The 27,398-nt window shown below is 52.2% G+C and overlaps 7 protein-coding genes across 7 annotated transcripts; 4 read left to right on the top strand and 3 right to left on the bottom strand.

The window, feature by feature from the left end:
- The first annotated feature begins 1,040 nt into the window (after window positions 1-1,040).
- On the top strand, window positions 1,041-7,427 carry SMAC4_00009 (uncharacterized protein). Its single transcript, XM_066089363.1, has 11 exons — window positions 1,041-1,156; window positions 1,223-1,763; window positions 1,841-3,893; window positions 3,966-4,049; window positions 4,132-4,687; window positions 4,759-5,040; window positions 5,096-5,435; window positions 5,511-5,810; window positions 5,880-6,270; window positions 6,326-6,849; window positions 6,954-7,427. Exons 1-11 carry the CDS (start codon window positions 1,079-1,081, stop codon window positions 7,031-7,033), a joined length of 5,229 nt encoding a protein of 1,742 aa, XP_065947435.1. The 5' UTR covers window positions 1,041-1,078; the 3' UTR covers window positions 7,034-7,427.
- Window positions 7,428-8,368: 941 nt separating this feature from the next.
- On the bottom strand, window positions 8,369-9,670 carry SMAC4_09936 (uncharacterized protein; the record flags this gene model as incomplete). Its single annotated transcript, XM_066091029.1, has 1 exon — window positions 8,369-9,670. The coding sequence occupies exon 1, from the start codon at window positions 9,632-9,634 to the stop codon at window positions 8,369-8,371; it is 1,266 nt and encodes a 421-aa protein (XP_065947434.1). The 5' UTR covers window positions 9,635-9,670.
- An 850-nt stretch (window positions 9,671-10,520) lies between these two features.
- Window positions 10,521-10,895, top strand: SMAC4_13941 (uncharacterized protein; the record flags this gene model as incomplete). The annotated part of the gene is made up of 1 exon (XM_066091704.1): window positions 10,521-10,895. One exon carries the CDS (start codon window positions 10,521-10,523, stop codon window positions 10,893-10,895), a length of 375 nt encoding a protein of 124 aa, XP_065947433.1.
- Window positions 10,896-11,686: 791 nt separating this feature from the next.
- Window positions 11,687-13,801, bottom strand: SMAC4_13940 (uncharacterized protein; the record flags this gene model as incomplete). The annotated part of the gene is made up of 3 exons (XM_066091703.1): window positions 11,687-11,908; window positions 11,961-13,522; window positions 13,693-13,801. 3 exons carry the CDS (start codon window positions 13,799-13,801, stop codon window positions 11,687-11,689), a joined length of 1,893 nt encoding a protein of 630 aa, XP_065947432.1.
- A 1,651-nt stretch (window positions 13,802-15,452) lies between these two features.
- On the bottom strand, window positions 15,453-16,772 carry SMAC4_13939 (uncharacterized protein). Its single transcript, XM_066091702.1, has one exon. It carries the CDS (start codon window positions 16,703-16,705, stop codon window positions 15,569-15,571), a length of 1,137 nt encoding a protein of 378 aa, XP_065947431.1. The 5' UTR covers window positions 16,706-16,772; the 3' UTR covers window positions 15,453-15,568.
- Window positions 16,773-20,302: 3,530 nt separating this feature from the next.
- Window positions 20,303-22,126, top strand: SMAC4_05650 (uncharacterized protein). The gene is made up of 4 exons (XM_003348506.2): window positions 20,303-20,352; window positions 20,458-20,658; window positions 21,115-21,585; window positions 21,641-22,126. The coding sequence occupies exons 2-4, from the start codon at window positions 20,547-20,549 to the stop codon at window positions 21,904-21,906; spliced, it is 849 nt and encodes a 282-aa protein (XP_003348554.1). The 5' UTR covers window positions 20,303-20,352; window positions 20,458-20,546; the 3' UTR covers window positions 21,907-22,126.
- Window positions 22,127-22,584: 458 nt separating this feature from the next.
- Window positions 22,585-25,318, top strand: SMAC4_05651 (uncharacterized protein; the record flags this gene model as incomplete). Its single annotated transcript, XM_003348507.2, has 2 exons — window positions 22,585-22,721; window positions 22,791-25,318. 2 exons carry the CDS (start codon window positions 22,585-22,587, stop codon window positions 24,949-24,951), a joined length of 2,298 nt encoding a protein of 765 aa, XP_003348555.2. The 3' UTR covers window positions 24,952-25,318.
- Window positions 25,319-27,398: the final 2,080 nt, after the last annotated feature.

Below are 27,398 nucleotides of genomic sequence, written 5' to 3'. Positions count from 1 at the left end.
TGCGGCACGTCTCATGCCCTGCGGGAGGCGGAAGTAGACGTTAAAAATAACAACAACAACAACAACAGCCGTCGCCACACAGCGGCCCGGGCAGGGGCTGAGGGGCTAGCCGGGCCACGGCCAAGGCGGGGATGACTGGCGTCTAGGCCGGTGGGTAGTCCTAGGTATATACACTATGCAGACACTATGTACTGGGGTCCAAGTAGCTGTTTGGTTCGAGTCGCCTACTACTGTGATACATACCACTGCACTTAGACGAGTGATACCTTCTAGGGAGGTGCTTGTTGGGCGACGAATATGCGCGGTGGTATGTACACTACACTACAATACTACACTGGGTAGGCCGGGGGAGGTCACCAAATTACGTAACACGGCTGGAAAAGTGGATTTCAGGATGCTCGGCAAGATAGTGTAGTTGCCACTTGAGCGAGCCGAGGTGCACATCCTTTCGGAGGCAGAGCACGTCAAGGGTTGGAGACCAGCCTCAAGACAATGGAACACTGGTCCAACAACGGTCGCTGTCACCAACCTAGTAACCAACAACCAACGCTATCACAACGTTATTCCGCATAGGGAATCGAGTGAAAAACTCGTCCACGCTAACACTTCCCCCGGCTCGTGCAGACACTCCTCTGCTCGGCTAGAACTTGTTGGCTTGCTACGCCAATTCTACAGGAAACAGGGGGCGGACAGACGACAAGCAAGCCATTTGTTGTCTGAAAGATGGACGAGGGCATCTTGGGGTCTTGGTGGCGATGCCTGGACATGGAGAGACCGCAGACTAACGGCGGACAGCGACCGGCGGAGACATGAGTGGGAAAGAGTTGGGGTTTGCGAGTTCTTCGCTGAGGCTCAAGGGGGGGAATGATGTTACTGTCGCCAACATCGGACGACGGACCGAATATCGACTAGGGACAGTCAGTCAAGTCGATTAGAGATTTAAAGAGAACCGACAACCACTTTTTTTTCCCTCTCTCTCTTCCTCTACATCATCCCTATCCGTGGGACTTTTCTGCTTCCTTCTTCGCCGGCAAAGCCTGCCATTACCTACCCAGAGGGGGCCACACCTACCCTCAACATGTGGCTCTTTACCCTTCTAGCCGTCCTGTTAGGATGTGCCCAGGTACAGGCCAAGGCAGTATTTGCTCATTTTATGGTGAGCCCGTTCCTACAACCCTCTAGTCTGCACACATGGTACACAAGGAAACTAACTTTGAACTAGGTGGAAAATGCCAAACTCTGGAGCGTGGACCAATGGAAGGTCGATATCAGGCTGGCTCAAGCTGCCCACATCGACGGGTTTGCTCTGAACATTCGAGCTGATGATACCACTCTCGGCGTATCTCTATCCAGGGCCTTTGAGGCGGCCGACGACTTGGGGTTCAAGATGATTTTCTCGTTCGATTACGCGGGCGGAGGCCCCTGGGGCTCCAACCTCGTAGTCTCCATGATCTTGCTCTATTCCGGCTACAATTCGTATTATATTGACAAACAAGGACGGCCTGTCGTGTCTACCTTTGAAGGGCCGGCTCAAGCTGGGGGCTGGGAGTACATCATCAAGAAGACCAACGCTGCCTTTATCCCCGACTGGTCGTCACTCGGGGCTAAGGCGGCGCTCGAAGCTGCCCCTTGTGTCCCGCACGGTCTCTTCAGCTGGGCGCCGTGGCCATGGGGTAACACGGACGGCAACACATACGTGGATGCTTCGTACATGGAGTTCATGGAGGCGGCCGAGAAGAACTGCGACATGGACATGCAATATAGTAAGAGCTTGCTTGGCTTGGACGTCTGGTTACACTTTTGGCGAGAGCACATTACTAACCCTGAGTCCGTGGTATAGTGATGCCAGCAAGCCCTTGGTTTTACACCAATCTCCCGGGCTACAACAAGAATTGGTTGTGGAGGGGCGACGACCTGTGGTTTGACCGCTGGGAGCAGATCCGGTTCATGAACCCCGACTACGTCGAGATCATCTCTTGGAACGATTACGGCGAGTCCCACCACATCGGTCCCTTGTACGTCGAGGGCGACAGCTACGAGGCCTTTACAGTCGGGAAAGCGCCCTTCAACTACGCCTTGGACATGCCCCACGACGGCTGGCGCGAGCTGCTGCCCTTCACCATCGACCTCTACAAAACCGGCGTGGCCACGATCAAACAGGAGAAGCTCGTGGCCTGGTACCGCGTTACCGCCAAGAACGCGGCGTGCGACGACGGATGGACCACGGGCAACACGGCGAGCCAACTGCAGCTTGAGTTTACACCCCAGGACGTGGTACAGGACAAGATCTTTTACTCGGCCCTCCTTGCCAGCAGCCAGCCCGTCACGGTCACCGTCGGCGGCGTGAACGTCGGCGCTACGTGGACAAAGACGCCCAGCGGCGGCGCCGGCATCTACCACGGCAGCGTCGACTTTGGGGGCAACACAGGCGCTGTCGTCGTCACGGTCGGATCCATGACGGTCAACAAGCGGCCCATTACGGCGAACTGTGACGACACGAACGGATACACGAACTGGAACGCCTTTGTAGCGAGCACCACGGGAGCGGCGGTTAGTGCCACGGTCAACTCGACGCAGTGGGTGTGTATCGAGGGCACCGCGGCCGCCGGCTTTGACGAGCTCTGCGCCTTCACCTGCAAGTACGGATACTGCCCCGTCGGCGCCTGCCTCTGCACCAAGATGGGGCCCGGCAACAAGCTCCCCGGCCCCGAAACCCCCGGGTTCGGCACCGTGGGATTCCCGGCCAAGGGCAGATCGGCCAGCTACGGCGGCCTGTGCAGCTTCGCCTGCAACTACGGCTACGACTGCCCCAACGCCTACTGCGACACGGTCGAGCATGAGCTTGTCATCCCCAACGTGTCGCCCTTCACCCCGGACGCATGTACCTCGGGAGTCGGCGAGGGCGGCCTCGGCGGCCTCTGTGGCTTCTCGTGCAACTTTGGCTTCTGCCCTATCCACTCGTGCACCTGCACGTCGACGGGGGCCCTACACGTCCCCCCTGGCCCGAGCAACACCATTACCGGCAAGGCAGACCCGAGCGTCGACGAACGCATCTACGGGCCCCTCTGCGAGTTCGCCTGCAGCCGCGGCTACTGCCCCGAGGGCGTTTGCGTCCAGTCCGGCGTCGACGATGGGAACCCTTTCAAGAACGTTAATCCCGCTTACCTTGGCCCCCAGGTCTACGAGACCCCGACGGCGGCCTGCGAGAGCCCTTGTGTGCTCGTCCTGCCCCCGAGCAAGCTCCCAGCCACCACGACGTTCCGCCTCCCGCCGTATCCCACCTCGTTCCAGGTCGGGTCGACGACCACGACTGTCACGCTCTACCCCGCCGACATCGTGACCGACCAGGTCTCCTTCTCCAACATCAACATCACTGGCGCTGTGACGGACGGGGCTGTCTTCCCCAGATGTACGAGCTTGAAGCCCGAAGCCATCCCCGTCACTCTCACCTACGTATCCAATGCCAAAACGACGGTTACCGTGCGCCAGGTCGAGCTGCCGCCGTGGCCCCAAATTACCCAAGGGCCGCCAGACCAGTGGACGTCGACATGCGGCGGCTGGGTAACGGGCACCATTACCAACACCAACGACGACGACACCGACGGCGTTATCCCTTGGATCCCGCCGCCCACCACCACTACAACGACACCATGGCCGACTTATACTGGGAGCTTCCCGCCTGCTATTGTCGAGCCTATCGTCGAGCCCCTTGGCGCACAGTGCCACAATAACCGCTGCCTACCCGAGGAAGAAGACGACGACAACAAGCACAGCAACCATGTGGTCATTAAAGTGAAGTGTGACGAGCTGTGGTTCTTCATCTTCTGCATCGACACCGAGCATATCAAGGTCTTTGGTTGGAAGTTCACGTTCCCCAAAGCCGTTATTGGACCGTACGAGCTATAACCCCTTTTCCTTTCTTGCGCTCTTTGGATAAGTAGTCTAACTACGAACAACATGCATAGGGGTCCGCCGCCGGGACTTGAAAACCTCCCAGAGGGTTGGAAATTCATCGACTTCCCCGATTTCCCTCCCTGGCCCAAAATTACGTTAGTACTATACTCCCTATCTTGTTACCCCAAATGACTTTATCGGTATTACTAACTGCGGGCTCACTAACCTCGCTATTAGTATTGGACCGGATCTTACCTACCCGGACAAGCCTACCGACTGCGACAATAACAAACTGGAGGTTCCGGTGGAGATGTACACGAAATCATACGGCCTCTCCGTTTCCAACGGCGCCACGGTCACGACGACAACCAAGACTATCACCGAGACGGCCTACGAAACCGGCTGCCCCATCCCAGAATACACAACTACGGCCGCCTGCGGACTCGGAAACGGCAAAATCAAGCGACAGACGACCCTTTCCGACCTATCCCTTCCGGTTGCGACTGCGGCACCGGCCACTACCGGCCACTCCCCGGCTCTTGTCGCCCGTTCCGATGACGATGATGACTCTGATTGGGTGAATGATCTGGGCGACAGTTGCGAGGAGAAGTACGGCGCGGCGATTTACTTCAAGGAGGAAGCTCGCGCTAGCGACATTGAGTTGGTCGAAATCCGAATCTTGATGACCAAATTAGAACACCATCATTTCAAGCACGACCGTCTCGGAACCATCTTTATTTATGTCCGGAAAGCTCCAATCTCCTTTTTGAACAAGATCGGCAATATGGATGGGGTGAGTTATTGTTGCTGCCACTTTCGTCTTCCTTTCGCGGGTGCTAACCCTGTTCTTTTGTTTGTTTTCAGGTCGACCTAGAGTCTATGACAAAGTGGAAGGAGATGAATTTCCTGAAAGAGAGAAGCTGGAGAGCTATATCCGGGCCGACTTTCAATGCGACCAATTTGCGCAAGAGAGATTTTGCCAACCCGTTTTATGACGATATAGAAAACTGGCACCGCTCGATGGTCTCGAGCTACCCGGGTCAGCAATGGAGGCTCCAGGGCGATGGCCATAATATGGTATATTACCATGATGGCATCTTAGGCGAAGGGCAGTACATTTACAACTTTGATGAAGGCGTTTATCGGGTATGTGCTACAATACTATGTTTGTGGAACACTAGCTGACACTACTACCGCTCAGTATGATAATGATCTTGATCCCGACAGGGTTCTAGAGTTTGATTGCGAACACAGTATCAACAACGGTGTGAGCTCCGCTGATTACAGTCATGGTACACGTGTTGCTGAATATGCTATTGGCCAATCCCTTGGGATTGCTCCTGGGGCAACCTTTCTTGTTATGGATGATCCGCTAACTATGAATTCGGATTTGGCCGGCGGCCTTGAGACCAATCTGATTCGCGTACTGGCCATGATCAAGGACATTGAGCACACAGGAAGGCAAGGGAAGTGCGTTATAAACATATCAATATCGGAGGTTGTTCCGGAGGGGATGACCGATAGGTGGATGCCTCTATTGAGTAAGTGAAGCTCTCACTTTTTGTTTCTCCTTCTCCCTTTGTTTTCTTAGGAGTTGCTCTAACGTAAGTATGCAGGAATGATGCTTCGCTACCTGGAAACCAACCTCCAATGCGTTGTGGTCCACGCTGCCGGAAACCTGGACTTCGATCACCCTCAGAGATACGCAAACGAAGCAGTCCCGGCACGGTGGGTTCTCGACAACAGCCTCCTCGACACGATAGTGGTCGGATTTGCCTCCAAGCATGGTTTACGTGCCACGCATAGCCTCCCGTGGAATATCAATGGACGGGCTAAAGACACATCAATGATCTTCGCTCCCGGTTTGCAGCTGTACGACAAGACAGGAGATCCTTTTGATGGTGGAAGTTCTATGGGTGAGTCTCTAGCCTTTTTACACTGTTATTTCCTTCCAGTTTCAAGACTGACAGTTGTCCGGTATGCAGCTGCCCCTATGGTAGCAGCCCTGGTCGCATATCTCCGCGCGCTTCCCTCGCCTTTCGCCGAGGATTTGAAAAATCCGGTGTTTGCAGGGAAGATGGTAAAATATTTGACACGCAAAGTTAATGTGATTGATGATCTCATGATATATTACCCGAATATTGAAGTTATGGGGAATCCTCGCAGAATCATCTGGAACGGCAACGTCGGGGTCGAGAACTGCCTCGTTGGCTACCATACTGGGTTCCAGTCTGCCGAGGCTCAGGCCGTTTGTAGGGTGGTAAACGAGGGCATACCCGAGCCAGGTAACACGAACAATTGGACCCCTGATACCACACATATCGACAACAACTTTCCACTCAACCCAGGCTCTAGCAACGGCGGCGCTGTAACCTGGTAAGTGACACTTCCTATACCTACCACCGTATCCATCACTAATAGCAAACAATAGGCACTCGGGCTCGGTATCGCCGACCTGCACCGCCAACTGTGGCACACTGTGCACTGGCTATTATTGCGTACCCCAACCTACCGGTAGCCCGCCAGACTTCTCTGACCCCGTCAACGCGGTCGTGACCAAAACAACCTCTACGACGGCCAAGGCCACAACAACCAAGGCCACAACGACCATGGCCACCACAACCAAGGCTACGCCGACAACCACCGTGCAGCCGCTTACGCGAGGTCCTATTCACTGTCACAACGAAGCCGACTACCCGAAACACGATGACATCAATTCCAAAGACCAGAAAAAATTTTCGGAGGATTTTATGGACGCTAAATGGGACACGATCGGACCGAACGATAAGCCATTGATGCAGTTTGGCTTCGACAACTACGGCGTTGAGTACGTCTACCGCGCCGAATGGGTTGAGGGGTGCGTTACGACGGTCTCGAAGCAGAACTTCCATTACCCACTGGGCGAGTCGAGCGAGGTCACAGCTTATACGCTCGTGAGAGACAATTATGTCCTTTGTGAGTTATCTCTCTCCTTTTTGGTTCCATTATTCTCTATGGGCTTCAAGAATGGGGAAGACAGAAAAAAAAAAATTAAACGCACTAACGCTTCATGTCTACAGGCAATAACGGCGGTACCGGTGGCTGGACACAGGCTGGCTGTTTGAAGTACACCTTTTATTGTGGCTCATGGTCCACCTGAGTATACACCGCTGTTCAGCAATCACCTCATGGATGTTTGTCGTGGTCCGGGTGTCTGACAGGCAGTTGAGTCGTTACAGTACCCCCCCTAAAAATTGCAGTCACCATGTGACGGAGGGATAGGGAGGGATTTGTAATTAATGATCCAACATATCGTCACGAACTGGGCCTAGAAGGTTCCTACTCCCACGAAGAGTTGTAGGAGCGGGGGACAGTCTGGACCAGTTGTTGCTAACAAAGCCCGGAGCTCAGACCGTACACGCACCTATGTAGGGGCTAGGTTAGGAGTGCTGAGCAAATACACAAGATGCTCGAGGCTGGGGGCTGCGAGAAGAGGAATCTCCCTAAATTGCAGCTGAATAGGTACCAGTGTTGTTAATCCATGTTAGGTATACTTGGCTAGAAAGTCCGGGTGAAGCATATGTGACTGATATTGTATATGTGTATTGGAATCCCTTTGTCATCTCTGTGAGATGGGTGTAAAGTCTGTTACGGAAATGCTAATAATAATGGACGTAAAACTAGTAGATCCTAAGAGTGTCACACGGTTGTTCACACGGCCTTCCTGGCACTACATCGAATCAACCTACGACGCAGCAGCTAGCACAGCTCACTACAGTTCTTCACACCCCAACGACAAAGCAGGGCAACCAACAGTAGGAAAGAAGCCCTGAGAGGAGATGGGAGTAGATTGGACACATTCAAGGACATTTGTGTATACAGACAGCCGAGATTAGCTTACCTTGGGCCCCAGGCAACAAGGTCGGCACGGACACCTCCGGGGATATTCGTGACAACCGAGATTAGCCCGCATCGTAGCCTTGGGCCCCAGGCGACAAGGTGGGGACGTACGGAGCCTTCTTCGTGTATAAGAAGGCCTTGAGGTCCTACCTTCGGATGGAGGTTCGGAGGATCCATAAGGCCTTCGAGACCAAAGATTATTAGCTGAATTGAAATCTTTATTCCAAGCCCAGAATACTGCCCTTGTCACAAAGACTTCCTGGTGTACCTCCAATCATTCTCACGTGTACTTCAGTAAATATACCTCCGGTGCCTTTTTTTAAGGTTGGCTAACCCGCTAATTTGTTCTGGAACATGGGTATTGTGGGCTTGGGTTGGCAAAGGACGCAGACTAAAGGATAGCTGGATTTGGTGTTTTTGCAATGGTTCTACGGCGCCTCTTCGATGGTGATTTCCTTAAGCACCCTCCGACCAGTGAAGTCACCGGCTATACGGTTGGGTTAGGTCCCAACTTTGCTCTGAACGTAAGGAGATGTTCAGCGTAATATATTGTATCGGGTTACAAAGCTATAGACTAAAGTACCCAACACTACCTCTAACCGGGGATGTACACATGTCCTTCGGGCGATCTTTGGGGACGGGGTATACTTGGGTCCTCGATGGCTGACAGCAGCCACCATCCCGAAGCAGGTTGAGCCGCAGTTTGGTCGCATTCCTGTTCAATTACCTGCATGCCCATTGACCCGGCCAGAAAAAAAGCCTTGCTAGGTACATGCCCGTGCAAAGTGACCGGGACTGTAACTACGCCCGGCGGCACCCTCTTCCGATCAATAACGGGAAACTCGACACCGTCTAGCGTCAAGCGACGATATCCGGGCGGTAAGATTATGAAGTGAGGACCGGAACTGGATGGAACGAGGGTACGAGGGTATGGCACGGGCTGCGTGTAGCTGCGGAGTTGTTCATCGGTATAGCTCGGGACTCTCTCGCCACCAGCCCCCCACCAACAAAACGTAGTCAGCCACCCCGACAGGCTTATAATGCCGCCAGATCTCTTTGCTGGTCCCTCATGAACTGTGCGTGCCCAAAAGTTCTTGACATCGGCCCCGTCTGGAGAGTCAAAGCTGGCTACCATGTAGGTAAGGACTTTGGTCAGCCGGATAGTCCACGCGTCTATCTCCTCGTGACCAAGGGTCTCGAACCAGGCCACACGTCTGAGAATGTCGGCCCAGTCGCTTCTCTCTCCTAACAAGGTGACCGACGGGAGGCCGCAGCCGAACCGCATTCCAGATCTGAAATACTCCTGTGCAACGCCCAGGAACACTATAGCGGCTACGTCTCGGTCGTGTGGCGTCGTGGTGGTGAAAGTGGGCAAAAGGGTGTCGGCGATATTAGGGTCCACGAGGCGCTCCTTCACCATGGCCGCCAGCCGTTGGGCAACAGCCCCAACGTCTACGGCCCTGAGGCCCCTGACCGAGGGGACATCGACAGTAACATCGACCTCCTGCCGACCTTGGTGGGAAACGAAGAGATGACGGAGCGCCTCGGCGTTCTTGTTGACGAAGAAACTAAACTGGGTGAGAATGGCGAGCCACACATCGTCGGGCCGGATCCTCAGGTGCAGGTCTTGCTGCCAGGCGCGGATGACGGTATGGACGAAGCCGTTCTTGTTGCCCACAATGGAGAACGGGGGGTTCGTAGAACCTCCAGGATCGTGCTGAGAGCTGAACGATGAGTGTAGAATGAGGCAGCGGTGATGGGGGGCCGAGGTGTTCAAGAGAAGGTTTAAGGGCGACGACGTAGCAAAGTCGCGGTTCTTGCCGCTTTGGGAGTCAGAGTCCGGCTTAATGACGACAGGCATGGCGGTATCACAGGCTGGCTCGCTTTGGGCGAGCCTGATTGTTATCCCAATTTTGAAGGGTGAGGGACGAATCGATCTGTCGCCGCACCCTTTTATAATGGTTTTCTTGGGGTGTTGAGTTGAGATTGGGAGACACGGAGAAAGTGCTTGACTAGGAAGGTTACGGTAAGGCGCCAGGGGTGGGCGCCAACCGAGTGAAGACACGCGGCAATATAAGCACCACCTTAGCATTGAAATGGTACATACGACCATACCCACTGGAAAACTCGGGATCCCGTCCGCTCTCCCATAGATAAGCCAATGAGGGGTGGCTTATCTATGGGAGCCATTTTTTGACAGGGGTTTGGATGACTCAGCTGAAAACGCCGCTCCCGTTTCGAGAACCGTTTCCCATTGCCTTCGCCGTCGAGTGCACCGTTCCACTTACGCCAAGCCCAGCTGAGTAGGCTAGACATATACTACACAAGGTACTTACCCCTGCCATTTACCCCCGACACCTACTCTATATACTTGATACTTTTAATTGGGAGGTGTGGTTAGCTTTGGTGAACAACAGAAGGGCCTCAAGATATAAATCGCGTCTCTACCTTCAGATTTCCGACTGAACCAAACAAGCACACTTCTATCACATTCTCACTGCATTCACTGCATATCCATTCTTTTCAGTTGATTCTACCGCATTGATTCTACCGCATCAATTACGGCCCCTACTCCCAAACATACTGAGCTCGTTATGTCGCACGGACATTGCCCACAGTCCCATCTTCCTCTCGCAACAAAGGTCTTGGCGCCAAGCGTTAGCACTAACGCTTTGTTGCCCGCAAATCCTTAACACTACCAAAATCGCCGCTTTCACGGTCGATATCCCAACAACCACAACTACGAAATGTCTACGCCTTTGCCCCCTGGGGTCTCTCACCCAACGCCGCCGGTCATGACGCCGGTTACTCCTCTGCCGGACACCTTTTGCGTCCCGCCACCGCCCTCCACGACGGCGCAGTCGGCCAAGAGAGCCCGGACTGCAGACGAGGAAGTCCGTCCCGCCCATGCCACCACCGCCACCCCTACTGCTTTCGGCCCCATCACGTCCTTCGCTGAGACCCTCATCTCTGAAGCACTCGCCAAAATGGAGGTCTACCGCTCCTTCGCCGCTGCTCTAGACACCGAGTTCGCCCGCTTCTCCGTCGTCTCTCCAGCCCATGCCCGCGAAGCCGAACACCTCGCACGGACCATCACCGCCGCACTGTTGAGGGTATGGTAAGATATGCGTTGTTGTGCGAAGGAGAGAAAAGGAGGATGTGCGTGAAGGACTGGCTATATGGGCGAGAGCCAGACAGGCCAGTCCGTGTGCGCGGACGTGCAGTGCGACAATGTCACAGGCTAACCCGGTGAAGATTGGGCAGTCACGGGTTAATCCCGTGGCATCTGGATCGCACAGGCACCTGCAAAAGGAGAGTCAAGGATGGAACAGTCTTGCTTCTTCATAATAGAATACGTCATCTTGACAACATAGAAGGTACCAGAATGTACAAAATTCTTATAAATTTACCTGTCCTCCCAGACCCTTCTGGTGGCATGCTAGAAAAAAGAAATAAAGAGATAAGAATTGAGAACAAAATGAAATAAATTATATGTTTTACGAGACGCCAATAAACCAAATCTGTCCCGATACGCAGATAAAGGATATCATCTGTCCCTGGACATAACACCAAGACGGTCGGTAATTTGGTGGTAGCCAAAGTACGTTCTGGCCGTTGCAAGTAATCCAAGACTTATCTTGTCCCAAGTTATAGCTATGGCTTTCTGAGTTATCTAATACAACTTGGCTTTCGGTAGTTTCTGTAACTATGTTAATATGTCCAACGTTGGTACGTAGGTAGCGATTGGTAGGATCAAACGAGATATCGGTTATACTAGTAGTAGTAGGAATTGTTTGGAGGCAGCTCCCGGATCCCAGATCTTGATCGTGTCGTCATACGAACCGGACGCCAGCCGCTGGCCATCAGGCGAGAAGGCCACTGAGTTAACCCCGCGGCTATGGCCTTCTAGGGTTTAGAGGCAGGCATTCCAGTCCAATTCCACAGCCGGCTTCGTTTGAATCCATTCAGGTTCTTCTCTTTTGAAATTTCTCTTTATTAAGCTCCTGCTTGGAGCAAATACAAGCGCTGATATGTATGCTTGAAGTGGAGCTTGCTCTATTATTGACTTGTAATATAGAGCAAACCGGCAAGCATCCCACACAAGCTTTGATAACTGCGATTGATTATTGCCTCCCTATATCTTTAGTTAGACCAAGTTCCTAATGCGAGATTGGACTTGTATTTACTAGTAGGCTCTCGAGCTTTTTAATAGCAACAACGCCCGCAGGCATAGCTTGGAGTAGACTTAGAGCTTCCAGCCAGTAAAGGTACTTCGTCTCCAAAAATGTATGGACAACCCCATTATCCTGTAGAGGATTATGCCGTTTTGTGTTCGTGCTAGAAACTGAGTAACACAAGTGATCAACCCAGTAGACGCACGAGTACCGCACCGTCGCTAGCGGGTCTGGATTCGGTACTTGGACCTTGTCACTCGGAAATCCCGGTGCCCTTAAGCCGTATATGTCGCGTCGCAGTGTTGTAGACATAGCATCAAGTGACCTCGAGAAGATGGTATAGTTCACATCTTCTTTCCCAGAAGGAAAAATCCACTTGAATGTCTCCAAAGCTTGATTGCCAGCTTTATCAGAGGCATTGCCAAGTAAAAAGTCCTTGGCGGATTGGTGGACGAAATAAACAGTCTGGTCTCGAAGAGTCAAAAACGAGCCGCAAAGCCCTATGATCGCTTCCAGGAATTCAGGATTGTTGCGAATATTATTGGGTAGCTTGATGAGCGTGGCTAATTCATGAAGACTGATTGGTCGGTGAACAATTGCGGTAACGGCAAGAATGTCTTTGCAAAGACCGGAATCCCGTGGTAGGCTTATTATAATCTGTTTCATTCGCGCGTATAGAGCATCCAGCCCGGGTGGAAACGTGCGTAGGATCTCTTGGACATGCCATTCCTCAACCTCTTCGTCTGCAAGCGCTTGGCAGACCAACGCCACCCAGAGGAACGTATTTTGCGCGTTGGAGTGCAAATAATCATAAACGGCCCTTTTCGTAGCAAGATTGTACTCCTTCAGTTGGTCCACCTTGTACCGAATAAATGCATCGACAGCTGTCGTGACGGATTTTGCATTTAGCTCCAGGGATACGATTAATTTGGTTGTAGCAACTCTCAATCCTTTCTCGATTCGCGGCCAGTTACGACTTGAGACGATCCACTTGACTTGAGAAGATCCAGATGGTTCTTGGGCGATTAAGCCAAGAAGCTGTGACTGCTCTTCGACACACTCATCAAGTGCGTCGATGATCAGGTAGGTCGTTCGGAGGTCTTGGTCTTGTAGGATATTGGTGAAGATTCTCGATAGGGCGTCCCACGTATTTGGATCTTTGAAGAGCCCTTCGCCTGCACGGTCGTACTCACTGCGCACGTGTGAGAGGATAGATGGCTGCTGGTCACTGAGTACGTAGATTAGGCCGCGCAGTACGGCAGTTGCATTGTTGATGCGAGAGTCGGTAGCTTGGCAGAAGAAGTAGGCCACATTGCAGTGGTGCGCGTTGGCAGTACTGCCTTGATCCAGCTCATTGATGATGCCGCATAGCAACATAGTCTTCCCTTTGCCGGGGTCGCCCTTGATCCAGAGCAATTGGTGCTGTGAGTCGTCACGCCATTGTTGAAAGTCAGCGTTATTGAAGACCCAACGATACGAGTCCTGCAAAAGGCCGCCTTTGGTCCGTTCAATGCGGGATTTATCATCGCGAGGATTGGTAAGGCGTAAGTGCTTCAGGCATTGCTGGTCCTTCTCTGACATTGCATAGCGTCCCGGTCAGCCATGATGAAGACGTGGTGATGAATCAGTGTACTGACCTTCCTTCTCACGTTTGAGACGCTCAGGTTCTTGATCAGTTCCAGAGTAAAAAGCTGTTGGATGTTAGCAAAGGCCCATACCCTCACCACCCGTAATGGAAACCTACGTCCATAGTAGTTTTGGTTGTATTGATGCCCGGCGGCGTTGTTGTTATACTGAGGCCCCAGGCCGGTATTGGCGTTGGAGAAACCCGAACCAGAATTGTAGAAAGACATGTCGCAGGGATTGAGCTTCGGGAGGTGTATAATGCTTGCGTACAAGATCAAACGTGTGGAATTAAAGGAGTTGATCGTCTTGCAATGTTCAGGGAGAAAGCGAGGGGTTGACAGAATGGAACGAAAAGATGAGTATTGATCAACTGGTTAGCCGACCAAAATCTCAAAGGTGTAGTGTCTCCAAACTTTGGTTTGCAGCTCAGAAGACTCATCCCCAACCAAAGGTGGTCTCAAAGCTATGGGATGGCGGATGTGCTAGCGAAATGTGCACATTTGCGGCATCAGCTGTTGATGTCTGGCCTTCCAGATCAGCCTAGGTGTCAAGATGCCCAATGGACACTACCTATTAATGCCCAAATTCCCAGTCTGGCGTGGGTCGGCCACCAATCGCATGTGCCATTGGTAGTGTGAAGATATCCATTCGGGGAAAGCTGAATGCGACGCCTGCCCCCACAACGAGCCGAGCCACAATATACCTCCAAGGTGACATCAACATTCCATTGGTAACTGTGAAATAGTCTAGAGCAGTTAGCATATGGTTTCTGGCATAGGCGAGGGAAAATCATACGGTGAATCGAGGCATTGCCCAAAAAAATCAACATTCTACCCCTACTAGCGGAATTCCGAGGTGACGGGAACAAGGACTGGTGATAAATGGCCTGCTTGGGCGTGTGAGTGCCATAGTGCACCCAGTCCGTGGTGGCTGTGAAGCCAAAGAAGGGGATCATTCGAACTGTGGCAGACCCAAATGAATGGTTAACCGCCCGGGTAGTCATCCAATCATGGCATGGAAGCCAGGAGTCCATGTTGAGGATGGTGGGAAATGGAGGAACGGGCCGCAATGTGGATGGTCCATGACAAAATGGTTCGGGTTGGAGGGGCCAATGATTTCTGGGAAACGACGCCCTCACTTTTCAGAGCTTTCAGTGTCTCTGGTTATCGAGACTGCACACGTCAAACACTCACAACACAACCTCAAACCATTCCACTTGTCTTCGCCTTCCCGCTCTGGAGAAAAGGTCAGCTCCAAAATACGCGGCAATGGAACCCGGCCTCACTGTGGTAATCTGGTCTGCGGTTTGGTTTGACCATGTCCCAAGTTCAGGCTGTTGGCGGGTGGGCACTCAACTGACCAAACACGGTTTGCCGTAAGGAAAAAGAATTTTCCTGATCCTCATACAAAAGCGGTTCCAAAACTTTTAAGCTTCTCTGGAAACTCCTCCAGCACCATTCTAAAAAGTAACGGACATGTCGCCTTCCTTATTCATAGCAATCTGATTGAAACTTCCGGTCTCCCATCATTGAAAAATGCTCTCCTGAGGCGCCTTCTTGTTGCACGCCGCCCTCATCATCGCCTGCACCATGTCCTTGAACAGCTCCGTCTTGACCTCTGTTACCAACTCCTGTCTCAGTTCGGCCATCAGTTTCTCTTTGATCTCCCGCCGCATCTCCTCCATCAAGTCGTCCCACATGTCGGCCCACAACTGCGACTGCTGCTCCTCCGTCTTCTCCATCACAAGCTCCTGCACCTCGCCAAACAATTTGTCTTCCAATTCCCATCACACATCATCCATTTCCTGGTCGATTTTACCCTCCACATGACCGATGATGTGCTCCGGTTCCTCCGTATCGTATCGACATGAAGTGTGATCACATGCGGGTCATGCCCTTTGCTCCGGAGACACCTTCTCGGTTCTTTCTGACAGCAAGGTCTAGGTCAAAATTAACCACCCGTTCTATCGCCTTTCTCCCTATCTGTTGTAATCTCTATAGCTCGCTGATGGCCTCATCATAAGCTGCTATGATAGGCTTGTAGAGTTGGTCTGGCTCTCCTGCAGGGGTTCCAATGTTTACACTTGCATCTTTGTTTAGGGGAAAAAGAATACCCCTAATCTTCCAACAAAGCGGTTTCAAAACGTTGAGCCGCTGTGGAAACTCCTCCAGAATCCTTCTAAAAGTACCGGACATGTCGCCTTCCTTATTCATAGCAATCTGACTGAAGCTTCCGATCTCCCATCGTTGAAAAACGCTCTCCTGAGGCGCCTTCTTGTTGCCAGAAAATCCGTTATACCACGATTGGCGCGCACACATCCAAAGAAGGACATAGAAAAACGATTCGAGGTCGTGACGATATGTGTGGTCGATGTTGCGCAATACTTCAATCGCCATGAACTGGATCGTGCCGGTTATTTGTCGCGCTCCGCTTGGGCCGCTATTCTGTGCTTTAGCCATGTCAAGGTCGATCAGCATGCCCTTGAGGCCATCTGCTGTTTCAGGGTCCGTGATGATGATGTTGTTTGGAGAAATGTCGCGGTGGAGAATTTTGCCAGTGACGAAGAGAGATTGGTGCGCCTTGATCGCATCTCGCATTGATTCTAGCAGTTGCTTGATATCAGTAAACTCGCTGATGACGCGACCGGCAGGTGAGATGACGAGGCAGGAATAGATCCGATCTTCCCACAGGTCCTCGCTAGGCGCAGATAGGGCCGGCTTGGTCTTGCTTGTCGACGACGACGGCTGGGTGCTCAGCTTTCGATTTAGCTTCTGGCTATCGGATCGCTGCCTCTTATTGGATCTGGATACGGTGTCGGTGGCGCTAGATGACGACTTGCGCTTATTGCCCGATATACTAGTGCTTGTTGAAGCCAATGAAGGGTCGTCCGCCCCGTTCTGAAACCGGTGAGCCGTTGGGAACTTCAGTTTCTTCCGTATTTCTGCAATGGTAGCGATTCGATGATGCGCTACTATTCCAGCTACCCCTTTAACACCCTTTTCCTTTGCTTGCGTTAGGTGGTCTACCTCCGCCGTCCGTTTACCCGATGCCCAAGTGAATTTGACAACGCTGTTGTTTTCGGTCGTATAACAGGTAGTTCCGCGACTTACAATGGCCTTCTGGCTATACATCGCCCTATCCAACCTGATCCTCGTTGCTTGACCGCCTGTGTCGTTTAGCGTAATGTAGCGTTTTTTTCTTCCTCCCTCGATAACTCGCTCAATGAAGGTATCCAGGCCCATCGCCTCAGCATCCATTGTAGCATAGCCGACAAGAGCGCGCGCAAACATGTCCGTGTTTTGGTGAATATCGAAGAACCCGGAACTATACGCCCCAGCCCGATCGAAAATCCAGAGCTCCATCTCGGAGGCGCAGAGAAGGAAGGCGTGGACGAATCGACGGGTCGGCTGGTCGGCGAATACCTTGCGCACGTAGCGGGAGAGTTGCAGGAAATCCATCTTAAACCTGCGCTTCTCTTTTAACTTCTTTTGCTCCCCAACAACCAGAATGTTCTTGTATTCATAAAGGGTACCCGCTTCTGTAGTTGACGCTTGGAAGAATATATCCATCTGGTCTTTCCCTTCTTTAAACTGGTGGGCAGATGCGGTGGTATGGAGCTTGTTCGGTGCCCCGGCTAGGAAGCGCTCTTCCAGGGAGCAAAGCCATTCCCAGACCGGTTTTTCATCAGGATTGGCCGGGAAGCCCGTCCATTTCGTTCCGTTATGCGCTGTCTTGATCTTCTCTAACATTGCCTTCTGTTCGTTGCGCCAGTCTTTGGGGTCAAAGAACTTGTCCAAAAAACCCCCTACATCGCGGAAGGTGCAGTTTTTGATCTCGTGGAACAGTTCCTTTTCCACCACCTCGCACGTTGCACTATCAGCAAGCCGATTCGAACTGGTCTTGACAGGCGTTCCTTTGAACGTAGACGGAACTGTGGGGCGAAGACGGGGAGTGCGGGGAGTCAAGGTGTCGAGGAGACTGAAGACGGCAGCCCAAATGGCGGTGTCGTCGGAGTTGTCGACGACAAGGCGGACGAGAGGGCGAAATGGGTCGAGGTTCACTATCTTCCCTCCTTGGATATCCTTTCGTATGTAGAATAGCTTGTCGGCCACCTCAACGTTTCCGTCAGAAGAGGATAGTTTGAATGCTGCGGAGGATCCGACAAGCGCCAGCAAAAGAGATGCAATAGATTCCCGATACGCGTCGTCGGCTTCGTTGGCGTCGCGCAATTTGTCTCGAACGCGGTCAAGTGTATCACCGAGCGGGCGTTCGGAAATGATCTCCTTCTGTTCTTCTAAAAGAGTCATTTTGAGAAAGGACGTGCTGGGAATTGCTAATTGTGTGGAAAATGGATGGGCAATGAAGATGGTAAACAAACAATGCTGGTTATTGAAAGAAGAGTTGGAGTAAACAAAGACCCACTAATTATGGACCCAGATATTGGCGTGATAGACCACGTGATGCTGGAAACTATTGGGTTCCCTAGTTAGCTAGCTCAGGTCCGTGAATGAGATGTTCAGATTACTAATAAGAATAGGTGCAATTTTCACCAAAATCTGTTACGGTTCTGCACATGACATTAACACCACTGCAGTAGTCCATTGATGGAAGATGGCCAGAGCTGCCAGACTCACCTTTTGAAATCTGACAGGTTGCGGAGGCAGCGAAGAAAATCTCCGGACAGCAAGGCCAAGGAGTCATTGGAACCAATCAGTGGTGGTTCTCCCGAAAAAGACCCGAGTGCCTTGCAATTCAATGCAGGTTTGTTTGTTTTGGCATGTCGTAACCATAGTGGTTAGCTTGCAACACATGGTTGGCGCAGCCGCCAACGCCTTTGTATACTAGTTAATGCATACGGGGCAGGGCTGCGGAACAGGAAGTTCAGTTTTTTGACCCTACCACGTGATTAAAAGACCTGTTTCCTGTCCTTTCCGCTCCCATAGATAAGAGCACTGAGGGCCAGACTAGTAGTTGGGTCGGTGACGACCAGCGAATCCCTGGTGTTGTATGTTTTTTTTTTCTCTTTTTTTTTTCTCTCTTTCTTTCATCTTTCTCTGTAACATCTCCGTCCTCTCCTCTGTTTTCTTTCCTTCAAATCATTCGGAAGTCTTCCAGGCAGAAATCCGACACTACCAAGACTCGGAAATCGTTTACTCCACCACAACGCTATTTGACCAATCAGATAATTACTTTGGCCCAAGATTTCCGAAGACAACTTCCAGACCTCTGGATATCCGACTTGGAAAGAGATCACTTCCAAACTATTTCCGGATGGCCTTCCAAAAGCCCATTTCCAGGCCCAAAAAACGGGGCACCGAATACGCCCTTTACTCTTGGCGGCTGGTGTAGTCCGTGACGAACGGGAGCTGAATCTCCGACTCGGATGTCCGGTGGGTGTGGGCTTCGGTTTCCGCAAGCACCCAGGCGGTCCGGAGCTGGGGGAACTGGCACGAGGTGTGACCAGATTTGCAGGTGCCATTGTTTATGCGAAAGTGGTTCTGGCGAAAGACCGATCCAATGCCGTTCACGGTATGATTTTGGGCATCAATCATGAGGAAGGACCGAGTGCAGTTTGCGCAGGTGTCATGATCAACACCAGGAACGTGCGGTGGTGCCTGCAGGGCTGCGACTAGTCATCCGTGACCGGCGTGCCTAAAGCCCTGTACATAAACTGCTTTGTCAACGCCCTCACTTGCAGGGGCCGGTGCGAGAGTGCGGCAAGCCCTGCGATACCTCTAGGTATCTCTCAAGGTATGCACGATGCCGATAACTGCCCACAGGGTCTCCTGCCAAATTCACATGGGCTGTTACCGGTACTGCGGACGGGAAGTGCGTCCGGGTCCGAGCTTGACATGAAGCATCTCGACGGCAGTGTTGCACCATTAATCTCTCCACGACCTCTGAAAGAAGCTCAGATCGAGGAAGAAACGACCTGTACACTATGGTAAGGTATGTATAAGAGCATCAATTGGGAGACTTCAGTCTCCGTGCACTGGAAGCGGAAGTGGAAGTGATGTGAGCTGGGGCATCAGACCTCCGGAATGCAGGATGCTTCAGGGGGCTGTTGTAGGGCAGCTGCCTGTTAGTGATTTTGCGTGAGTACCTGCTTTGCACTAACACTAACACACAGCAGGGGCATGGGCCTGCCACGACAACAACTCTCGAAAGGGATGCCGCCGTGGAATGAGGGCAAAGCTGTGTGTCTACAGATCCAAATCAGGGATTCCTTTACAGATCGAAGAGGGGGCTGTGTTCAGCCAGAACATCCTTCTTCGGCAGGTTCCCGTCTCAATCATCTGAAGATCGTTCTAAGCTTGCCGTGCTCGCATCAGCTGTCAGATATCCGCATCCTGCAGTGAGAAAATTGATATCTCCCTATATTCAGCAACTCTTCCCTGGCCCACCTAGGGTGGACGAGACCTGATCATCTCAGGATGAGTCCGTGTACCAATGAAGAAGCTACAATCATTCGGTTTCTTGGGCTGACGCCTCAATGCGGTGTTGCGCTCATTCGCGCGTAAAGTGACTGCAACAACCGGCATTACTCCAACGCAGTCCGGCAAACCGCCAAGATCACGATGCTATCGCCACTTCTGCCCTGGGACGGACAGACACAAAGCCGGCAGGTATATGGTCTCACATTACTAACCACAGACAGTCGAAAGGGAATGCATATAAGAATGTCCTGTTCCCCGGGAAACATACTCCAGAAATCTTCTTCCGGCTCACGCCAACAACCAAGATTCACCATTCCAACCACAGACGGCCCTGTTCGACTGTCAGTAGGCAACCTGTCCCACCCAGTTTGCAGCTTCAATGACACTCCCTGCTTTTCTCGACCGTCTCCTGTGCCACTTCTCGTCTAACAAAGCCAACACCACAGAGAAGAAACAGCAGACAGTACCAGTCTCCTCTAACAGCTCAAGCACGACAAATACTTCCACTATCAAAGCCACTCCAGCCGCCGCCAAGATGCCCGGTGTAACAGCCCCGTCCGGTACTAGCAAGTATGACCAGATCCCAGGTCCCCTGGGTAGTCAGTCTTCCAAGCTTGATGGCAAGGTAGCGCTCGTGACTGGTGCCGGTACGTGTTCCTTTTCGTTATTGTCGTTGTGGTTGTTATCTTTATCTCGTATGGGATGTCATGTCGTGCCAAGCTATGCTGGCTGCAAGGGGATAAACATGATCGACAAGGGGTGGAAGGGAGCTCCCGCACCGGACGGGATGTCAGCTTTACCCCAACCCAACGTCCGATTTCCCCATGTTCCGCTCCGGCGACGCCCTCTTTCTTTTTTTCCCCAATCCATTCATCTCAGTCCCTTTCCAAAAACAATTCAAAACACAACACAATGGCATTCTACCCCTTGGACACCGACAACACTCTCACTGCAGGGTGCGGATGCAAGGCGTAGCTGCGTAACGTGTTATTGGTCCAGTCAGGGCCTGCGCATTCATGTACCACAGCGTACCCCCCTCGTGCACCACCATCTTTTATGTAGGGCCGGAAAAGACTGACGATATCATCCCTTGTGGACTCCAGGCCGCGGAATTGGGAGAGACATGGCTCTCGAGCTAGCACGTCGTGGTGCCAGGGTGATTGTCAACTACGCCACCAGCGACATCTCGGCCAACGATGTTGTGCAGGCCATCAAGAAGTTCGGCGGGGATGCGGTGGCCATCAAGGCCAACGTGAGTGATGTCAGCCAGATCGAGAAGCTCTTCCGTGAGGGCAAGGAAAGGTTTGGCAGGCTCGACATTGTGTGCTCCAACTCGGGAGTTGTCTCGTTCGGCCACGTCAAGGATGTCACTCCGGAGGAGTATGACCGCGTCTTCAACATCAACACCCGTGGCCAGTTCTTTGTTGCTCGTGAGGCCTACAAGAACCTTGAGGTTGGCGGCCGCCTCATCCTGATGGGGTCCATCACCGGCCAGGCCAAGGGTGTGCCCAAGCACGCTGTTTACTCTGCTAGCAAGGGTGCCATCGAGACCTTTGTCCGCTGCATGGCTATTGGTGCGTGTCTATCATTATTGGTCTTTCAGGGATCAATGCTAACAAAAGACGCCAGACTTTGGAGACAAGAAGATCACCGTCAACGCCGTCGCTCCCGGCGGTATCAAGACGGACATGTACCACGCCGTGTGCAGGGAGTATATCCCCGACGGCGACAAGCTCGACAACGAGGGTGTCGATGAGTATGCCGCTGGGTGGTCACCGCTCCACCGCGTCGGTCTCCCCATCGACATTGCCCGTGTTGTCTGCTTCCTGGCTTCCCAGGATGGCGAGTGGATCAACGGTAAGGTTCTCGGTGTTGATGGCGGCGCCTGTATGTAAGAGAGTGAGTCAGACACTGTAGTACAACCACATCCGGGTGCGTCAGTTGCATAGAGAGAATGGGGGTTCTAGGATAGAGGGAAGTGGGAAGATATCTTGTGTGTCATGCGGCGGGACAGACAGAGAAGAGGAGAACAGTGGGGGATCGAGGTAGAGAGTGTAGCATATTTAATGATGCCTTTACGCAAACTAATAGACTGACCTCCATGTTGTTGTTAATAAGGGGTTGGTTACCCAATGTCTTGGTGTTCCATGCGATTGGTGAGAGTTGCGATAACACAGATTACAAGACAGTACCAACAAGCTGTAAGGCATTGTTTCATCTTGTTTGCTTCCAATTGAACACGGAGTTGCGACTACCACGAGCGGGTATCTGCATGCCGGTTGCCCCTGCCTATTGTTTTACCAGTGGCGGCAGTGATTGACTGGCAGGAACGACACTGAACGACGCCGCCAACGGACAGGTAACAAACGCCCAGTAGTCCAGGCCTCTTTTGCCCCCTGGTTCAGACACATTCCTTCCATTTATACCACTTTCTATGAACAGAAGTGGAAAGTCACCACCAGAAAAGTCTGGTACACAAGGGCGTGTGCCTTCTAAGTTGCTACAGCTGACACGCGACCGAACACCAAGGCAGAACAATCAAAACTCACGACGGACAGACCAAAGTTGTCAGCATGTCCGACGCGGCCAACTCCCACGCGCAAGCTGCCTACGCTTCCTGGGCACGTCTCAAGGACCTCGAGAAGCCGGAGCAATTCATCGAGGTCTCGGGCTCCAACCTGACAATTGCCGATGTCGTTGCCGTCTCAATGTATGGTCCCCACGACTTCCATCTGGTGGCCTTCTATAGAGACAGTCACTGACAGTCCGTAAACAACAGGCATGGCGCGAAGGCACACGTCTCACCCAACACCGGACCGATCCATCAAAGCATAGCGATACTCGAGGAACGGATCCAAGCAGGTGACGTTATCTACGGCGTCAACACGGGCTTTGGTGGTAGTGCCGACACTCGAACCGACGTAGGAGCCGAGCCCTTGATGCGTCTACAGAACGCATTAATCCAGCACCTCAACGTTGGAATCCTTACATACGCCGACAAGGATCGTGATGGGATATGTTCCCGGACAGGAAAGCCTTACGTCAACGAGCTTCTTCGCAGCCATGCTCTCCCAAGCCCCGTGGTTCGTGCTACCATGCTCATACGATGCAACTCTCTGATCAGAGGCCACTCGGGCGTCCGGCTCTCGGTTATGGAAAGCATCATGAAGCTCTTGGACAAGGACATGATTCCCATCATCCCGCTTCGAGGAAGTATTTCGGCCTCAGGTGATCTATCTACCCTCTCTTACATCGCCGGCGCGGTTGAGGGAAATCAGGACATTTATCTCAAGGTCAAAAGACCGGGCAATAAGACAGAAATCCTCACAGCTGATAGGGCTCTGCCTCTTGCCGGCCTAAAACCGGTGCATTTCCGAGTCAAAGAAGGACTGGGCATCACCAACGGCACCGCACCCTCCTGCGCAACCGCCTCCATTGTCATCCAGGAAGCCAATCAGCTGGCCATCCTTGTCCAGCTCCTCACTGCTATGGGTACTGAAGCCCTCGCCGGAACAGCTTCAAACTACCATCCCTTCATTTCCTCTGTCCGACCCCACCCAGGTCAAGCAGAAGCAGCGTCCAACATTCTAGCCTTTCTCACCAGGTCTAAGATCGCAGCACCTGTGGAGTCCCACAACGGTTCTAACGGCGAACCGGCCAAGGTCCGGGGTCTAGCTCAGGACCGATATGCTCTCAGGACCGCGCCGCAATGGATCGGACCTCAACTCGAGGACTTGGAGCTCGCCACGAGGCAAGTGGAAACAGAACTCAACTCAACCACGGACAACCCCCTGATTGACCCTGCTTCCGGATCCATCCACCACGGCGGCAACTTCCAGGCCATGGCAATTACATCGGCCATGGAGAAGACTATGCTGGCGCTGCAGAACCTGGGCCGCTTGCTCTACGCGCAAAGCTCGGAGCTGCTCAACAACATGACCAACAAGGGCCTGCCACCTAACCTGTCGGCGGATGAGCCAAGTCAGAGTTACACGTGCAAGGGCTTTGACGTCAACATGGCCGCGTACATGGCTGAGCTGGCATACCTGGCCAAGCCGGTCAGCTCGCATGTCCAAGTGGCCGAACTAAACAATCAGAGTGTCAATTCGATGGCTTTGGTTGCAGCTCGGTATGCTCTGGAGGCGGTAGAAGTTGTCAGTTTGATGGCGGCCACCTACATCTATGTACTCTGCCAGGCGCTGGACCTGAGGGTCCTGCAGATGGAGTTTCGGGAGGACCTGCCAAAGCGTATTGGGAGTGGTGTTCTTTCTGATATTGCTGCGGAGAAGGAGCCCAAGTCCAAGGGTAAAGAGAAAGAGAACGGTAATGGCCACTTATCCCAAGACGACGTTACTAAAAGCCAAAGGCTGGCCGGCAAGATATCGGAGAACATTTTCGACCAATGGGACAAGCTGGCTCACTTGGATGTGGAAGATCGAGCTTCTGTGGCGGTCAAGCAGTCTGCTCTAGACGCCCTTGGACTCCTTAACTATGGGATGGAGCACGAAGGCTCAATGTTGAGCATCAGTGATCTGCAGGCCTACCACTTGAAGACCGCCCGAGTGGTGTCGGACTGTTATGATGACCACAGAAAGGCTTTGCTCGAGGGTCGGCAGGACACCAGACAATGGCTCAGCCGTGGCTCTACGGTCATCTACAACTTTGTCAGGAAGGACTTGAAGATCCCGGTGAACAGGGGCGTGGTTGACCATCCGCCGCTTTTGCTAGAGGAGATGGAGAGACTGAAGGGGAGGATCAAACGCAAGAGAGAACTAAGTTCCAAGGACGTGGATGACGGTGCGGACTTGTGGGCAAGGAATAGAATTCTTGGGACCATGGCGTCGGATATTTATGGGGCAGTTCGTAGTGGGGAATTGCATTCAAAGATCATGGAGTTTGGGAGGGACAACAAGATTTGGGGAGAGGACTCGTCTACGTAGAATTGTAGACCTCTTTCTTCCTCAAGGGGGCTCTCAGATGGGGAAGCCCGTCAAGAAAAAGGAGATGAAAAACAACACCATGACCCAGGGCTTGGTGCATGCTTCCGTAGTTGTGTATAACGTTGTCTTTCCTAGCCAGTTACCATCGATAGAAATTGTATCGTTTCGTGTTGGATTTTGGAGAGTAATCCAGTCATTGGTACTCAAAGTTCCAATCAACGCGCTGGGGAGTTGGCTTGATTGAGTCTTGAGCAGCTTCAATTTGTTTTCTCATGTGGGCTCTGGCAAACAGGAAACCTTGTTAGGAAGATTGGTAGACTACATCGCATAGGTTGGGACTTGACTCATCCAATTATCGCGAACAGAGTTTGTAACCGTCATGTCGGATTTCAAAGTGACACTTGGTACACTGCCCAGTTCATTTTTTCTACTCTTTCTCGATCCGTTTCGACCTTCCTGCTAGAATGAGGCTGTACGGCTACCGTACCTTTTAAGCTCTTTCTTACTTCCAACAGTGAAGTATGCACAGTGCGCTGTGAAACGGTGTCCAGATTGCTTCTCATGGGGATAGGGGAGATTGTCGAGACCCGAGGGGAGACGACAATGTTGCCCTTACTCAGCCTATAGGAGAGTTTCGACAATGTTTTCCAGAAGCCTGGAGTCGCAGTTGCTTTAGTTTCTTCTAACTCAAGCCGAGCAGCTATACTGCGATTAGGTAAGTAGAGCCTCTAAAGCAATCCGATCATACTTGTACCACTGCAACATGTCGAGGCACTTCACCTGGACTGAATGGTCTTTTGATCCAGGATTTGGTAAAGGGCCGTACGTTTTTAGTTCCTAGTTCCTAGCAGACACTCACTCAGGCGATGCAAATTCCATGCCGAGAAGTTTCTCCGCAGAGTAGTGTATACACGTTAGATTCCACAAAGACGATCGTCTTAAAAGGGAGTATGGCCTATTGTCTTCCATCTCTGCGGTTATCAGATCGTATCATAACCAGGCTGTCGTTGGAAGAATGGTAACCGGATCATTTTAAACCCCTAGCAAGTAACTGTACATACCACAGCCAAGTGGGAGGCCGCTAGGCATACCCAAGTGGAAGTCAGTTTTGTGTCGATGCTGTCGTCGGAAATCTTTTGTTGAGAAACACTCGCCTTGAGGTCCCCGATACCTACACTACACCAGCGTGGTCTATGTAGATAGAGTAACCTACCTACCTGGCACGCATGAAGTGAGGCCTCAATGTAGAGGCGTCTAGCCCAGGGGTTCTAGACATACGGTATGTACACTACTATGGACCTTGGCGGTGTCAGTATAAAGTAGCTCAAATGTTTGATCTTCATATGATTGTAGCCCATGGTCGATTACATGGTTGATCGACATTGTTCTAGTTTCCGGGCCCCGGGGGCCTCTCTTCTGGTGGCTAGGTGGACACCCCTTGGACACACACCTTCCTCATGTGGGAACTATTCGCCTGCACCTCGGCTCGGTGAGTGGTGAATGGGACTTGACCCAGGTTTCGGTAGTCCCCAGGGATTAACGGTACTGAGGTACACTTACCGTGTGAAAGCTCAAGGGACCAATTTAGAGCACGAGCCGAAGGAAGGTCCACAAATGTTGATTGTTAGCAGCAGATTAGATACATGTACAGCAGTGAGGCCTGTGAGAATAACCGAGCTCTCTCTCGGTATGGATTGTTAAACGAGAGATGCCACTCTTCTGGAGTTTCCACTCCCCTTCCTGTAAAGCCAGGACAGGACCCCTATTTTTTGCTTTTGTGCAGACTAGGTAGTTGTGGGGATATTCCGAACACTCGCTCGTCTGTTCTCGTGGCAAGCGACTGAAGCGAGGCATTGGTGTAGATAGAGAGCGAGCGCTTGTGAGACATCTACTGTACGGAGTCCACTTCGCCATCTAGGATGTCTCGGATTCTCCAAAATCCAGATTTAAGTCTAGGGACCCATTAAGGCAGCTTGCCAAGGAGCAGCTGTTTGGACTGGACCCTTAGGCGGTCCAGTCCAATCTGTTGGGGTTCTCTCCTATCGCTGCCATTGGTACGGACGGCGTCTAGGGCCCGTTCGAAAGATGAGATTCAGCGCCTCTCACAGATCATCCGCTTTGGCGCCCGCACAGATATCGACGTGGATATCTTGGAAACGATGTTGTCGCCAATACCCAGACCGTGGGCCCTCGCCTCGGGTGTTCAGCTGTGTCGGTGCCTGCCTCTGAAGCACTCATTCAGCTTGTAGAATCAGGGGCTGTAGGTAAAAGCTAAACCATATATTCTTCTACACAAGCCAAGCCAATATAAATCGGCTCGAGCAAATCTGTGCCGATTTGTTCACACCGCTGGAACCTGTTCAGTGCGGCGGCAGTGGCAATTTCAAGTTGAAGACAAGGAGAGACGTCGAGGATATTCAACGTACCTGAACCAACAGTAGAGCGCT

This window comes from Sordaria macrospora, chromosome 6 (genome assembly GCF_033870435.1).
Source record: "Sordaria macrospora chromosome 6, complete sequence".
In the NCBI taxonomy this organism is placed as follows: Eukaryota; Fungi; Ascomycota; class Sordariomycetes; order Sordariales; family Sordariaceae; genus Sordaria; species Sordaria macrospora.
The sequence above is the reverse complement of the archived record's forward strand: the minus strand, read 5'-3'. Positions and strand labels throughout refer to the sequence as shown.

Bases quoted from the DNA above. Each gene is read 5' to 3' on its own strand.
- SMAC4_00009 (XM_066089363.1), top strand. From the start codon at position 1,079: ATGTGGCTCTTTACCCTTCTAGCCGTCCTGTTAGGATGTGCCCAGGTA. The intron at 3,894-3,965 runs GTACGAGCTATA...CAACATGCATAG, and splicing joins CCCAAAGCCGTTATTGGACC to GGGTCCGCCGCCGGGACTTG. The intron at 5,811-5,879 runs GTGAGTCTCTAG...TCCGGTATGCAG, and splicing joins TGATGGTGGAAGTTCTATGG to CTGCCCCTATGGTAGCAGCC.
- SMAC4_05650 (XM_003348506.2), top strand. From the start codon at position 20,547: ATGCCCGGTGTAACAGCCCCGTCCGGTACTAGCAAGTATGACCAGATC. The intron at 20,659-21,114 runs GTACGTGTTCCT...TGTGGACTCCAG, and splicing joins AGCGCTCGTGACTGGTGCCG to GCCGCGGAATTGGGAGAGAC. The intron at 21,586-21,640 runs GTGCGTGTCTAT...AAAAGACGCCAG, and splicing joins TGTCCGCTGCATGGCTATTG to ACTTTGGAGACAAGAAGATC.
- SMAC4_13939 (XM_066091702.1), bottom strand. From the start codon at position 16,705: ATGTATAGCCAGAAGGCCATTGTAAGTCGCGGAACTACCTGTTATACG.